Below are 14,458 nucleotides of genomic sequence, written 5' to 3' on the forward strand. Positions count from 1 at the left end.
GTCTCTTTCTCCCTCTCAAATAAATAAATCAAATCTTCAAAAAAAAAAAAAAAGAATAATAAGGACTCAAGCCCTCTTCTCCCACGGAGTGCTTTCTCATTGTAAGCCTGCAAAACAAAGCAACAGCAACAAATTGTGCTTTTCGATAACTAGGTACTGAGGAATTAAAAATGTACACCACGTGAGCATGAAGCTAAACCACCCACTTCTTATTAACTCAAAAAACATATACCCTTGAAGGGAGTTTAGAAGTAAAATTGCCCCGGTACCAAAAATATACATAAGATATGCCGAAACAATAGCCACATAAACCAAAGATTTATTGTGTGGCTTTGCAAGAGTCATGCCCGTTTCTGTTTGGAGAGGTAGTCAGAAGTTTATATGCTCTATAAACCTCTCTAAGTCCAAGATCCTCGTGATTCAGGCAGGGATCCTGCTCTTAGTGATGAAACATCTAAGGGTCTGCGGTTAACAATATCTCCCAAGTTTGGCCAAGAAAAACATACTTTAGAGAATTATGAGAATTAAGATCACCTTCCAGGAAGTGGAGGTCACCAGGAAAGGTTGGAGGAGTGTGGATTCATAGACAATAATAGAGGAGGAAGGAGAGGAGAGGCAAAATATGAAGGCAGCAGTTATCACTAGATGGCAGGGCCCCCTGGAGCAGGAACCATGGCTTTTTTCTTCCTACCTGTGTCCCTCAGCATCGTGCCTGCCATAAGGAAAGCACTTGCCAAACATTTGTTGAATACATGAGTGGCTGCATGGATTGGATTAAAGATACACAGAAAGTCTGGGAATAATAGGGAGTTGTTTCCATCCTCCGTGCAGAATGGTAATATAATATCCAAGTGCATGTCTTCGGTGGGATTTAGGGAGATGCACCGCCTAGTGAATAAATGCTCAGTACATACTCACTTTGCCTTAAGGAAAGAGCTTCTACCTTGCCAAGCATTAGGAGAAATACCAAACTTGAGGGGATGTGATCCCCTTTTTGTAGAATATTTGCTGTAGCGTTACAAAGTTGGTTGTCAACATTAAAGACCCGCAAGAAGAAGTCCTCCCTCTATCGCCACCATCACCACGGCACCCCTCCCTTGGCACGGGCCCCCCTCGATCTAAGTGATAGGTGTGTGCAGCTTTCTCGCATCGTGTCTGCAAACTTCTTTGCCTCTTAGGAAAGCTTTTAACTTAGTTGTAGAACCCACCGGCTCTCCTTTCCAAGGAGCTGAATCTAATTTGTCTCTCCTGGTTTAGTGCAATTGAATCATCTCAGGGAAATGAGAAGCAATTAAGTACCTGTTGCTAACAAGGTGCAGAAAGAATCTGCCAGCAGACACAAGGTGTTTATTTATTATTGGAGTATGTCATTTGAGACAACATTACGTTGTCACTCTACAATAAGAAATGCCAGAATTGATTCCCAAGTGCGGGCATCGTAGACCGAACAAGTACCACCTTTGAGAGGCATTGAAAGACAAGCCAGTAGGGCTTGTGAATGTTGGTCAGGGTCAGCCCGGGTGCTGGTGTCTACCCCAGTGGGAGACGCTGTCGACTGGGATTTGAAGGAGCTGGATGGCAAAGAGGGAAGCCAGCTTTTGAGCAAAGATCCTTTAAGTCCCAGTTCAGGAAATTATTAAATTCATTAGCCAGATACTTACAACCAGCTAGTACTGCCCAGCCACAGGAAAAAAGAGTGCCAGCAAATGTTTTAAAACTACAACTAAACAAAAGTCAGGAAGCGTGTAATTAAAACTGTACCTTTATTGTATTGTAAAGAGTTTCACTATGACATGGAAAATATTTAAAGGAGAAGGCTGTTGAGCTAATTTGTCTGCAAGTCAACTGCTTAGTGGAAAACTATCCTAAATTAACTGTAAGGCCACCCACTGAGCGAACCTCATAAAAGGCCGTGGCTGCTCAGCTTGGTTTTGTGTAACCGTTCAATAATTACTAGATAAATGCATAACTAAAAGCTCTATTACACTAATAATTTGTACCGAGATAGATGTGTGGGACACCCTGCTGGGTTAATTTGTCATCCCTGCAGCAAACTTCTAAAGAGAGCTCTTCTGCAGGGGAATCGTGCTAGTATGTGGTCCCAAGGAGGACAGGTTAGAGCAACAAGACCAGTTGGCTCCTTAATCTCTTAAAGACGCGAAATGCCCCCAGGATGAGTGCCAGAGAGAGAGATAGGGTGATTCACCACTTGGGCCGTGGGCCGAGATTTAAACTCATCTTGACAAAAGAAGCTGCTCTCCCTTGGAATTCCTGGCCTCTTTCTCTCCTTCTCTCTGTCTCTCCCTCCCTCTCTTCCTCTCCTCCTTCCCCAGCTCCCCCACCATAGACCCAACATAGGCACACATGATGAAGGCAGGGTTCCCAGCAAGTCTTCTTTAAAATTGTCTCATTGATGAGATTTCCGGTATGGCTTGTACTATAAATCACATAATCAGATAAATCCCTAGCCATTCTTTCTTCTTGGTCTAGCTTAATATCATGTGGATTCCATGTTTGGACTCATTCTTTATTTTCCTCTTTTCAGAGTGGAGTAAAAAAGTCAGTATTGGACTTGTTATCTCCTCTTTATGTGGAATATTTTCTTCTGTCACAAACACACACACACACACACACACACACATGCTCACAATTGCTGTTTTAAATATGAGGCTCACATTGAAGCTTCAGGGCAGGGTTTTCAACCTCCCCTATTGACAGAACCATAAATCATGTTAAAGTTAAGTGAATTACTATAGCATAGTACTGTGGCTTTAACAATGTTTATGTAGTATCAGCTTATCATATGTGTAGGTAGGGGTGTACAGGGAGGGTGAGCATAGACACTTGAAATGGGAATGGACAGCCCTATTAATGTGGTCGCAGTATCCCAGAGAGTCACCCATTTCATGCCGCCTCCTTTGTATTGTTGAAATTAGTGCACTTAATCACACATAGAGAAGGTTGTTTAAAATGTATATTTCCAGGGTACATTTCCAGTCATCAAGTGCCATTTCTTCATAAGAAATGGTGGTTGCTTTCTCTCCCCACGGCCCCCTACCCCCGGCCCCAGTCAAACACTTCCTTTTTCTGATGTGCAAAACACAACGTGGACAACATCAGAGTTGCCAGGTTCTGATACAATAAGGGACCTGTGAACAAAAACTTCAGAGGGGAAATAAACCATTTGACCTCTGAGGAAGAATTCAGAGGGGAGCCACGGAGCACCGTGCACAGTGCGTGGGCTGTGGGGTCAGCCAGCAGAGAATTTGGGTTCTGGCTGGCCAGTTGGACTCTGCATATGCTTGTGCGACTCACTTATCTTCTACCTGCCTTTGTTTTCCCATCTGTATAAAACGTTAAAACATGAGGAGGCAGAGGAAGTGAAATGGCATATGGAAAGGGCTGGGAACTGTCATAAGTATAATGACTAAATGTTCCCTACCTCTGCAATGACTTCTTTTATCCTCATACCTGCATGTGCTTTCTTTGCATGTGATTCTCAGGAGAGAGTTCTCATTTCCTTCATTCCTCTATCCTCATCCCCAGCCTACTCTTCCCACCTGCTCCTGTGGGTCGGGAAGGAATGCATGTTTTTCCTCTCTGGGAGGAGCCACAGATGCCCAGAGCAGAACATGTGGTCTCAGGGAAGTGAGGCAGCCTGGTTACCCCATCTCACTGCTCTTGCCTGGTTGGAGAACAAGGGCATCTGCTCAGTGAGGCAAGTAAATAGCTCCCTCCCCTGATAGGTAGCCCTTCAGCCATGGTAGAGACTTCTCTTGGCTTTGTCTTCATTCAGGTGTGGTCTTGCTAGAATAAGATAAGCACCTCTTTGGTTAACAAGAGTCTGTTGTTTATAAAAATCGATTCAGCGGGTAATTATTGAGCATTTACCATCTGCCAAGCATGGCGCTAGGCCCTAATGAACAAACCAGATGAGTCTTGCCCCTGCAGTCTAGCTAAACAGGTAGATAGGAAACAAATCATTATCACTATGATGAGATTAATGAACAGTGAAGTCAAGAAAGGGATAATCCCGCACAAGTATTTGAAGTATTTGTGGGGGGTTGGATTTATGTGTGTCAGTTTGTATCAGTCCTTTCCATTGGCATGCGATATAAACTTAGAAAACCTTGGCATCCCTGAGGGATATCTCCAGATCTTCCCAAATCTCCCAGTTCCTGAACACTACAGTAAAAGTTGCAAACTTGTTGCATAGCTGGTCATGAATGCTTTGAAGATATGTTCATATAGACTCTTTCAAGTGAAATATTCTTACGAGTAAAAGAAACCCAACCAAATTCCTTCACCATCCCTCTATTCCTCCAAAAGAAAATCACGGACTGGTGCTTACAACTAGAAAGTCTGAGGGTGGATGGCTTCAGTTAGAGCTGAATCCAGGTGATACCCTCAGAAATCTGTGTCTTGTTCTCTCCCTCAGCTCTGCTCTCTTCTGTGTGAACTTCATTCTTAGGCTGAATCCCCTCAGACTGTGGCATTAATGATGTGGGCAGCTCCAGGCTTCATTTCCACCAATGTAACAACCCCAAGGGTGAAAGAGAATAGCTTTTTCACAGTAGATCTGGGTAGAGCTCTACTACTGGATGCTTATGGCTCTGATTGTCCTGGTCTGGGTCCTTTGCTTGGGTCACTAAATCCTTATGTTTAAAAGATAAAGGGGTTTCTCACTCATGTGGCCGAGCCAGGGATAGGGTTGAGGCCACTCTAACTACCTAGGCTGGGGCTGAGGGAAGGATAGGTGCCCCCAAAACCCATGAGAGCTCTGTTTCCAGAGGGAATGGTGAAGAACTGCTGGACAGACAGAACTACTAGCTGTCCACTGCTGGAGATAACAAAGCTGTCCTGAACTTGGGGCAATGAGCTCAGCTTTCTCCCTCTCTGCAGTGACTGATTCCTGCAGTTAGAACTTGCAGAGCACAGGTAAATTAGGTACTAGAAAGTGACTGTTAGCCCATGCATAGGCTTCCAGGTCCATGAAAACAGTCCAGCTTTTGACTCCTAGTTATCTCATGTTGCCACATTACATTATATGATCCTGATTATTTTTCATATACCTTAATTTGTCCTAAAAAAAAACCAGTCTAGGAATAGTAAATAACCCACAGTCTAATATAATGTCTAACACATAGCTGATTCTCAACACATACTTTTTAAAAGAACGAGCACTGCCATGGAAGTAGAATTAATTCTGATCCTGAGAAAAATCTTTTTTTTTTTTTCTGGGCTATTTTATCCAATTTATAGATAAGGAAATGTGGGCTCAGAAATGTTAAGTGACTTTGCATGGATTAGGATAGGGAGTGATGATTTCAAGCACAGAGGAGTTGAGCTCTAAAACCCAAACATGACATATGATTTCCATTTTGCAGTGAAGGAAGCCAGGAGGCTGACACACAGAGCTATCTGATACCCAACCTGGGATAAAAGCTTGAACCCCTGGCTTCAGACACTGGACTAATTCTTCTCTTTCTTCCTCTCTTTGTGTGAAATCTACCACAGTAGGAGTAAATGCTCCAATCCTACGGGGTGTATTCAGGAAGATAACTTGGAGTTCAGAAGGATGCTTTGAAAATAACCTCTGCCTTAGTAATCCTGTCTCTCAGAAATAAGGGCTTACACTACACCGTAAATCTGACGATTTGGTGGGGGAACGGCTGCCAATCAGCCCGTGCTTTTATGTTTATCATGGGTTTTGTAGTTGTTTATTTGCTTGTTTTTTTTGCCTTTTTTTTTTTACCCCCATGTCGGCAAATGCTCACAAACTACCAGTAATTCTCTGAGAGGCTGGAGCATCTCCACGCACTTGACTTTGGAAATTCTCTTTTGCAGGACTGCGTTTGTAATTCCAGTACACTTCCAACAGGCTGTGAGAGGACTCCCTGCCTATTTCTGTTCCCCTCTGTGATCACCCAGTCTGTGGGGTTGTTTTTTTCCTCAAGTGTTTTGCCGGGTTTCTTATTCTTCATCTCTTATTTCTTAGTATTGCTTGCCTGTAACATAAAAGCTCAGGTTTTCTTCATGGAGTAGGATTCTTGTCCACTTTGCTTCTTAAACAGTCCCTCTTTGTATTTCCAATCATCATTGCTGCTGTGTGATATTTGAACATAATTCACACTAGCCATCATGGTGGCCTAGGCAAGTGGTGTGCAAACGTGGCATATTCAGAGAGGCGGTCCTATCAGGATCCCAAGACGGGAGCTCTGTGTCACGGTACTTTGAACAGGCTCACTCGGGGATTTTAAAACTAAAAATTAGAGCCTTCCCAAAGCCAGGATGTCTTAAAGACTGTGTCCAGAAATAATAACTTCGTATCTCAGAAACATTTTAAAAATAATTTCTTTTAAGAGGTACATGCCCCCTTGTTTCAGATATTTTAGATTTCAGTGTTACCACTATGGATCAATTTTACTGAGTATTTGTAACTGTAATCCCAGAGACAGAGTTCCACTGGAATGCAAAACTAGGTGAGCATCAACATTTGAGCACAAACTACGTTTTGTAGAGGAGAAAACTAGAAGAGAAAGAAGTTGCCCGTATTTATAAACCAAGTAGTGGCAGAAACAAAACTAAGGTCCTTTAATCTAGTTAGAAATTTTTCCCCCCCAAAATTAATAATAATTAGAATTTTTTTCTTAAAAGTACTCCAGATTGTCTTTAAAAACCTTTTTTTTTTTTTTTTTTTTAGCATTAACATGTATGAGATCTCTGATAAAGAACTCCCAGAAACAGATAGAATGATAGAAATTTCCATTGTATCTGGGTTTGAGGGGGCTGGAAGAAGACATGCTTAGATTCTGGGTTAGGTTGGACATGTGCCTAGGTAGCAGGGGTCCACATGGTTAAGGGGGAGGCCAGTATGGACACTCAAAAACTGTAGATCTATGTGAAAAATAGAGTCTAGAGGGAGATAGTCCCATAGTTCTAAGTTTCTGGATTGTCAGAGTTTGAGATTTAAGCAAAGATACGGGGTCAAAGTATACTTGGTCAAAAACAGTCTTTATAGGTCATTGTATCTATGACCATTAGATCAAAGTTGTTGCTACTGCTGCTTTGTTTAACATTTGGTTGTTAAGGGATTATTTTTTTTTTTCAAGACCCTTATGTCATATCCGTACTGATAGTATCTATTCTTTCAACAATATTTAGTATCCATTTGTCCAAGTGATAGATAAGCAGTAGGCCCCTCTTACTCTTACTTAATATTCCTTTTCTCTTGTGTATTATATAATCCAAACAGGTCTTAGCAAATAGGAACAAATTTCAGTTTATTTATCTCCCATCCTCATCCCCATCCTTACTTATAATAGTATTACCAATAAAAGAAGCTATTTATGGATCACTAACCCACATGGTCAGAAACTATACCATGTGTCTTACATACTTTGTCTCACTGGATCCTAAGAAAAATCTTGAGGTATTCTTAGCCCTACTGTACAGATATCAAAACTGAGTCATAGAGAAGCTCAGAAACTTAAAGCATAGCTGGTAAGTGAAAGACCTAGAATTTAAATCTGTACCTATAGGACTCTAAAGCCCACAGTCCTCATATTATATCTCTACTTTTTTTGGACTCATATGTTTAACTTAAAATTATACACACACAGGTGTGAGAAACCAGCCCAGACCGAAGCAGGTTAAATAATGGTGAAGAGGGATAATCAAAGGGCTATAGTGGGGGATGGGAGCAGGAGTGGGTGAAGGTAGTCCAAAGGTACAAACTCCCATCAAAGAGAAAAAAAAGAGTGACAATGGATAGTTGGTAGAAATACAGAAGACAAGCAGATTGCCTTGAAAGCTTCAAAAAGGTGAGTCTTCAGCAGAAAACAGACCAGGACAAGGATGGGGTTTGGTAGGGAAGAAGTGGAAAGAGCAGGGATCACCAGGGACTCAACTCATGAGCACATCATGGCAGGTGTCTGGAGGGTGAACAGGAGTTATGTGCGTCTATGCCAGGGGCCCACAAACTATAGCGCACAAGTCAAATCCAGTCCTCTGCCTGTTTTTGAAAATAAAATTTTATTGGGACATGGCGACACTTGTTTATTTGTGTGATATCTGTGGCTACTTCTGTCCCATAGCAGCAGAGACCGGCGTGGCCTGCAAAGCTGAAAACTCTTTGCTCTCTGGCCCTTTCAAAAGATGTGTGCCAACCCTGGGTCTAGATTCTAAGACAGGACCCCAGCACAGGAAGGGTCTTTCAGTAGATAAAATTGATCTAAATAAAAACTTTAAAAGACCTTGCCCTCCCACTCCTCCACCTTTTTGTCTGTTTTTCCAGGAGACATTGGAATTTGATCTCCAACCTGAGGATCCCCTTAATTCAAATGGAATAGAATATACCAACTGTCTTGGAAATGCAGTGTAGCATAAAGTTACTTCGGTTAGCAGTAATAAAAATACAAAGTGCGTTACCAGGTGTCATGCAATGTCAGATATGTTTCTCTCATATGACATTCAGGTCTTTGATGTGCATCTCGGCAATGTTGAAGATGGGTGCTATATGTTTTGAAAACCTTGGCTTGGTTATTTAGTCTGGTTATTTAGAAAAGGCTCCACCTCCTCAAGGTTGAAAAACCTTTGCCAATTCCCCTTTCCTTGTGTCTCTGTTAAAATAAAATCCCATAACTCCAGACTCCTGGGCTTTGGTAAGTGGCATGTCTGACTTACGTATGATTTATAAATTATAGCTATGGACCATTAAGATACATTTCTCAGCTTTAAGTAAGCTACAGTGGTGTCATATACGGTGGTTTTGAATTTCTGAAGAAGCCAAGTACATAGTAGTTGACGACCCAAATAATTCAAATTCCATTTGCCTTTGTGGAAGGCTTTTTTCCCTTAGTACAGGTTTTCTTTTTTTTTTTTTTTTCTTCCATTTTCTTCTCCTCTTAGAGTTCTGCCTTATTAAAATCTTTACTTCTAAATATGAGTAGTCAGGAGTTCTTAATGCCACCCATTGCTCTACAGAAATGGTTATTTTTGTCTAAAGAACATCTTACCGCTGAAGGGACGAGTGGCTTTTTCTGGTAACGGCGCTAACACAGAAACAGTTTGGACTCTCACTTGTTGCCCCTGACTTAGGGTCGATGAATGGTAAGACTGTGAAGTTTTACAAATGCCAAGGCTTGGGAGTGATGTTTCCCCCTGTGAGGGAAGAAGGCTGTGTGTCACACTGTCTTAAGAGCACACGGCACCTAAAGGGGGATTAGGTTTTATTTGCGCTGCTCTCTTGATGGCTTTTCTTTGGAGCTTCCCAGACAAGAGACTCTAAGATTGCCAGAAAGCCACGTGAAATGGACCCAAGTCTCTGTCCAATCTGGGAGAATCTGTGATGGTTCATGGACAAGGAATAAAGCAATTAAAGCAATATGCCCGTTAAATACTAGAACGTATTTCGACCCATGAATTCTGGTTTGAGAAAATATGCGGGAAGGTTATTAGAATTCTTGGAGGTTGAGTTTGGGCAAAACTGCTAAAAATGATAAGGCGGGATTACTCTCCTCTCTCTTTTTCTTTCCCAAGATTTATAAAAGAATGAAGTATGAGCTACCGAATCTATGTGGCTATGCCTCCCTAATACTATCTTTTTTGAGCTAGAATATTTGTCTATAAGTCCTCCTCCCTATGGAGGACTCAGACCAAGAGTCACTTGGATCAAATAAGTCTCCCCAAATATACACAATAATACAGTAATGACCTTGACCTTCTCCTTCCCCAGTCCTCATTCTGCTTTAAGGGAGAAAGCATTTTTAAGTTAAAAATAAAAACACATATTGTGTTGAATTTTTAGCTTTTTCTCTTTCAAACTAAAACCAAGAAAATCTTTTTAAAGAAGCGGGCCGAGGGACGGGGGCAGAGTACAAACAAGTAAACCAACCCGCCTGACCTGCTTTCTTTTTAAGCATCCAGTAATATGATCATTTTGTAATAAATAACTGAGCTCCTACCCCCTTTGGGAAATTCTGGCTCCCTGTTTCTTGAATTGTGTCTACTTTGTTCAGAAGGTGTAGGCGGTCCCATTCTAGCCAGAGAAACCAGATCCAATTTCCTTCCTTCTGATTTGCATTGTTTGTGAAAAAGCCCAGCGGCTGTTTTAAATAAGTCTGGCCTCTGGTTAAAGTCTAAGCGGGTAGTGAGATCCACCCAGAGCTGAGTGTTTCTGACACTCTCCGCTGCTCTTGGCCTAGGGTACTCAGAGTATTAGACCCCAGAAGCAGCCAATTTTGTAGTGCCTTTTAATACACAAAATTGTATTAACATCAACATGGATACAGATGGATGCACCGCAATAAACTAACCACTTGAGAAAAGCCTTTATTGACTCTCAAGTAAATAATGCACATTTTAAAGGAGCTAAATATGCATTGACATAATGTGCTATAATTTTTTATTGTGTCAACTACTCACAGCACACACATCCATAAGAGATGTTTTTCTCTGTCAAAAATTTGGACGGAGACCCTTCTTTGTGGATTGCATTAGCGCCACGCCAGATTCGCAACCGTAGAATTCTCCCAAGTGGTAGTGTCTCTTCTGTGGGACCCTGATCTGAAGATCTCAACGTACGTTTAGTGAATTTTACAGATTGAGTGATGGACTGATTTGACCCCAACGGAACTTTCTAAAATGATTGGAGACAACTTTGGCAAAAACTTAGGCACGATGAAAACATCTAAGTCAAGCTAAAAGAGAGAAAGGAAAGAACTAGGAAAGAAGAAAATCCAAATTTAGATGTTGCTGAAGGCTGAGCTTTAGAGAACGGACGAACATGGGTCTCATCCAGTAAAAGAGTGATACTAGCAGTTTATCTAGAGAAATAGCATGTATTTAATAATTTTTAAGAGGTCTGTGTAATGTCTGTAACACAACTATTTTCTGTTTGAAGAAATTAAAGCTCAAGATCTTGAATGATTGATATACCCAGTTCCACAATAAGCTAATGGCTGAACACCAGAAAGTCCAAGACATGAGAAAGTAAGGGCTGTGAGGGATAACCCTTGGAAATGCAGACTCAGCAGTTGCCTAATTTGAAACTACAGGCTAAATGATTTCCTGGTACTAATTAAGAATTAATTGGTCCTTATAAGTCAGTCATTACAGAATTAATTTCATATAGTACCATGTGTTCTTAGGTTTGTGTTAAACTCTGTGCCACAAGGAAAAGGTGAATTGTTTTAGTAAAATATAATAAAGAAACGAAGGTCTAAAGTTAAGTTGCTAATGATATCCTTTTAGTAACAAAGAGTGCTAGGATGTTTATTAGCAGTCAAAGGGAGGGATTCCAAGATCCGTTGACTTCTTCCCTCTATCAACTTTAACTTTTATCCACCTGATCTTTACTCAAGTGAATATTTTCCCTTGCATTCTTTGTTGGCCACCACAATTTTTCATAATCAAACAATCATTTATCACTTTCCATTGAGCACCTGAAGCACTGTCACTTTATCATTAAGGTCTGCTTGCTGGGGACTCTTGACAGTGGAGTTCCCACCTTTGTGTTTGACGTGCTGCCCAAGTGGAGTGTATCATTTTGTTATGCTTAAGTACATTCCCAGCCTTGTTTGGGAAATGCCACATTCCATCACTGACTAGAAACTATTTGGTCAAATGCAGGGTGAGGGGTCAAATGTTCTTGCTACCAGCAAAGACAAACCATACCATATTAGATGAACAAAACAACTTTGGTTCCTTAAAGCACCATTTGCAAAGTAAGAGATGACCAGAGCCATTTAACTTCTTCACTTATGGGTTGTTTAACTCAGAGAAAATAACAGATCCCTAAACTCTCTGGCTTTTTGCCAGGTGGAAAAAAAAAAAAAAGTTTTAAGTCGACTTGTGTGGTTCTTGATTTCTGTACCACTCTTGCATTCAGTCAATGATTGTACATTCAACTAATATTTGTTGAGTACCAAATGGTGTTCTGGGGATATGACAGTGAACAATTATATAGATGGAAAAGCTATTTTCTAAGACAGGAAAGATTGGAAGAGAGCAGGTATAAAGGAAGGAAGAGGACGAGAATTCTGGTTTCAATAGGCTGTGTTCAAGATGCCCTCAATTGTATGACTGAAAATAAAATTTTGTCTGTGTTGGCCCACCATGGTATCCCCTGACCAGAGTAGAAGCCCATCAGTGTTTATTGGATAGATTAAACATTTTGTGAATGAAGGGGTCCCGTCAGATCATCTGCAAGACATGGACTAGGCTATTGCTTCTACTCCAAACCCCCATTTTCACTCTTTAAAAACTAGATGCTATTCTGAACCTGAAAGTCCTAGCCATTTCAATAGTCAGAAAGTGCCCCAGAACTAAAGCCATCCCAGTAGGGAACAAAGAACCCATGCCCAGTGGTCAGTGGGGCTGGATTATTTGTATAGTCCTCAGCCACGCTTATGGTGTGTGATAGGGAGTGTGGCTTCTCTTTCTTAGTCTGCTCTACAAGCCCCTTTTGGTATTAGGAAAGTCTTCCTCTCCGGAAACTGAGCTATTTCTTTGGTCTTTGCAGTGATTCCCTGAGTTTGAAGACTTAACTGCAAAGAGTAAGGCAAGATAAATATTCTCATCTGCTTTTATTTGAGAGCTGTTTCGCTGGCCCTCAGTGAGAAGTGAGAGCTGCTACCTTGGTGTTTCTCGGTTTGAGTATCCCCAACCCTTCCCCTAGGCTGCTCTCCTTCTCCAGCAGATTTCATCAATCACACTTCCAGTTCAAGGGCAAAAGTTCTCTCAGAGACATTATCAAGCGGCTCACATAAGTTTTTTAATCTAATGTAATCTTCTTGTACAAATAAAATTTAGCAGGGCTCAAATAAAAAGGAGTCATCGTTGTCTGAGTTCTTTTATCAATTTTTATGGACAGAAGGCTCACAGTTGAGCAAGGGTCACTGCCTACTCAGCCTGTGGGTTCCCCTGCTCTAATATTTATGCATTTCTGAGTTTGGCTTTGAAATAACAAAAAAAAAAAAGGGGGGGGGGGGGGGCGGTGGTGCTGCGTAAACCTTCCATGTAAAGCGAGGCACCCAAATTGCACAGGTTCATTAGGTGATCATTTACTACATACTTCAAAAAAATTTCATCCTGTATGAGTCCCTAGAAATTTCCTTGAAAGGGGTATAAGAGCTTTAACAATGAATTATTGTCTATGGGTTAGCTCAGCATGGAAGAGGAACCATACGTGCAAACTAGAATTTGTCATATGTAATGTCAGTTAAATCAGGTCTAATCTACCAAATACATTTTTTATTGCTTGCTTCATTAAAAAGGCTCTTAAGGTAATGAATAATCTTCAGCTTCACCAAGGATTATTAATGCCTGTATAACTCATGTCCCTGAAAATGGAAAGACAGCCTGAAACCCTACGCTAATCTAACCTCCATGTTTGTCTTAGAGCCTTAAAGAAGGAAATCTATCAGACCTAGGCAATGTTAAATTCAGCCACGTGAGCAGTGCTGTGAGTTGGGTCAGGAAGGAAAGGAAGAAGGAGGTTGGATCGGGTGTGGACGCTGTGGCAAGGCGGGACTCTCTCTTCATGACTCTGATGTTTTCTTTTCCTACAGCAAGCCCGCACGCAACACCGTCGACTCTTCATTTCCCGACATCGCCCATTATCCAGCAGCCCGGGCCTTACTTCTCTCACCCAGCCATCCGCTATCACCCTCAGGAGACGCTGAAAGAGTTTGTCCAACTTGTCTGCCCTGATGCTGGTCAGCAGGCTGGACAGGTGGGGTTCCTCAATGTAAGGAGACCTCTTTTTTTTTTCCGATTTCTTTAGAAATAGTACCCAAATGTAAAAATAACAAGGGGAGACCTTCTGACCATGTGACAGGGCGCTCTAATGTTGTGCTGACGGACTGTAGACAAATGTCATATTTATTCTAGATTGTGGGAAAGTTAACTTGCTCTAAGAGTGATTGGCCAGGGTTTAAAAAGTGTTTGTGTTAAGTTCGCAACTGTCAAGTTTATGGGTATAAATCATCTCAAGGGTGAACCGTATAACCTTCTAAGGTCTGTGGGCTGATAATTCCACCTCATGTACACTAACCCTCGGGCTCACGCAGTGAACCAAATAGAAAGACCAAATAATTTTAAATAATGGTTTGGGGTGGTAGGGAGAGGTAGGGGGAAGAGGGGGGCACAGATGTTTCAGATCAACTAAGTTGATATTTTTTAAAAATACAGTCTTCTAACACTTTAGATCAAGTTGACCAGTACTTGAACTCAAGATACTGGAAGCACAGTTTATTATGGTTTGTTATCTCTGCAAGTAGTTATCTTTCCCACTTATCTTTGTATAAAGCTAAACAGCATTCAACAGCGTCAAATGAATGTTTTCATCTTTTCTCTAGTAAACCAAATAATCACAACTTGAGATGATATTCCAAACGCAAAAGTGATTTTTAAAAATCGCAAATTTTATTTCAAAGCCGAACTAAGTGTTTACAGT

General features: G+C 41.3%; 1 protein-coding gene across 3 annotated transcripts in view; it reads left to right on the plus strand.

Moving 5' to 3' along the window:
- Positions 1-14,458, plus strand: part of LOC111143037 (nuclear factor I A) — a 357,887-nt gene that overhangs the window by 291,599 nt on the left and 51,830 nt on the right. For 2 of the 3 annotated variants that reach the window (XM_022496467.1, XM_022496468.1), the window contains exon 8: positions 13,572-13,750. In XM_022496467.1, coding sequence (XP_022352175.1) covers positions 13,572-13,750 — 179 coding nt within the window. The remainder of the gene's footprint in view (positions 1-13,571; positions 13,751-14,458) is intronic. The other variant, XM_022496466.1, reaches the window with a different exon arrangement.

Source organism: Enhydra lutris, unplaced genomic scaffold (assembly GCF_002288905.1).
Source record: "Enhydra lutris kenyoni isolate GAN:26980312 unplaced genomic scaffold, ASM228890v2 scaffoldscaffold9, whole genome shotgun sequence".
Taxonomy (NCBI): Eukaryota; Metazoa; Chordata; class Mammalia; order Carnivora; family Mustelidae; genus Enhydra; species Enhydra lutris.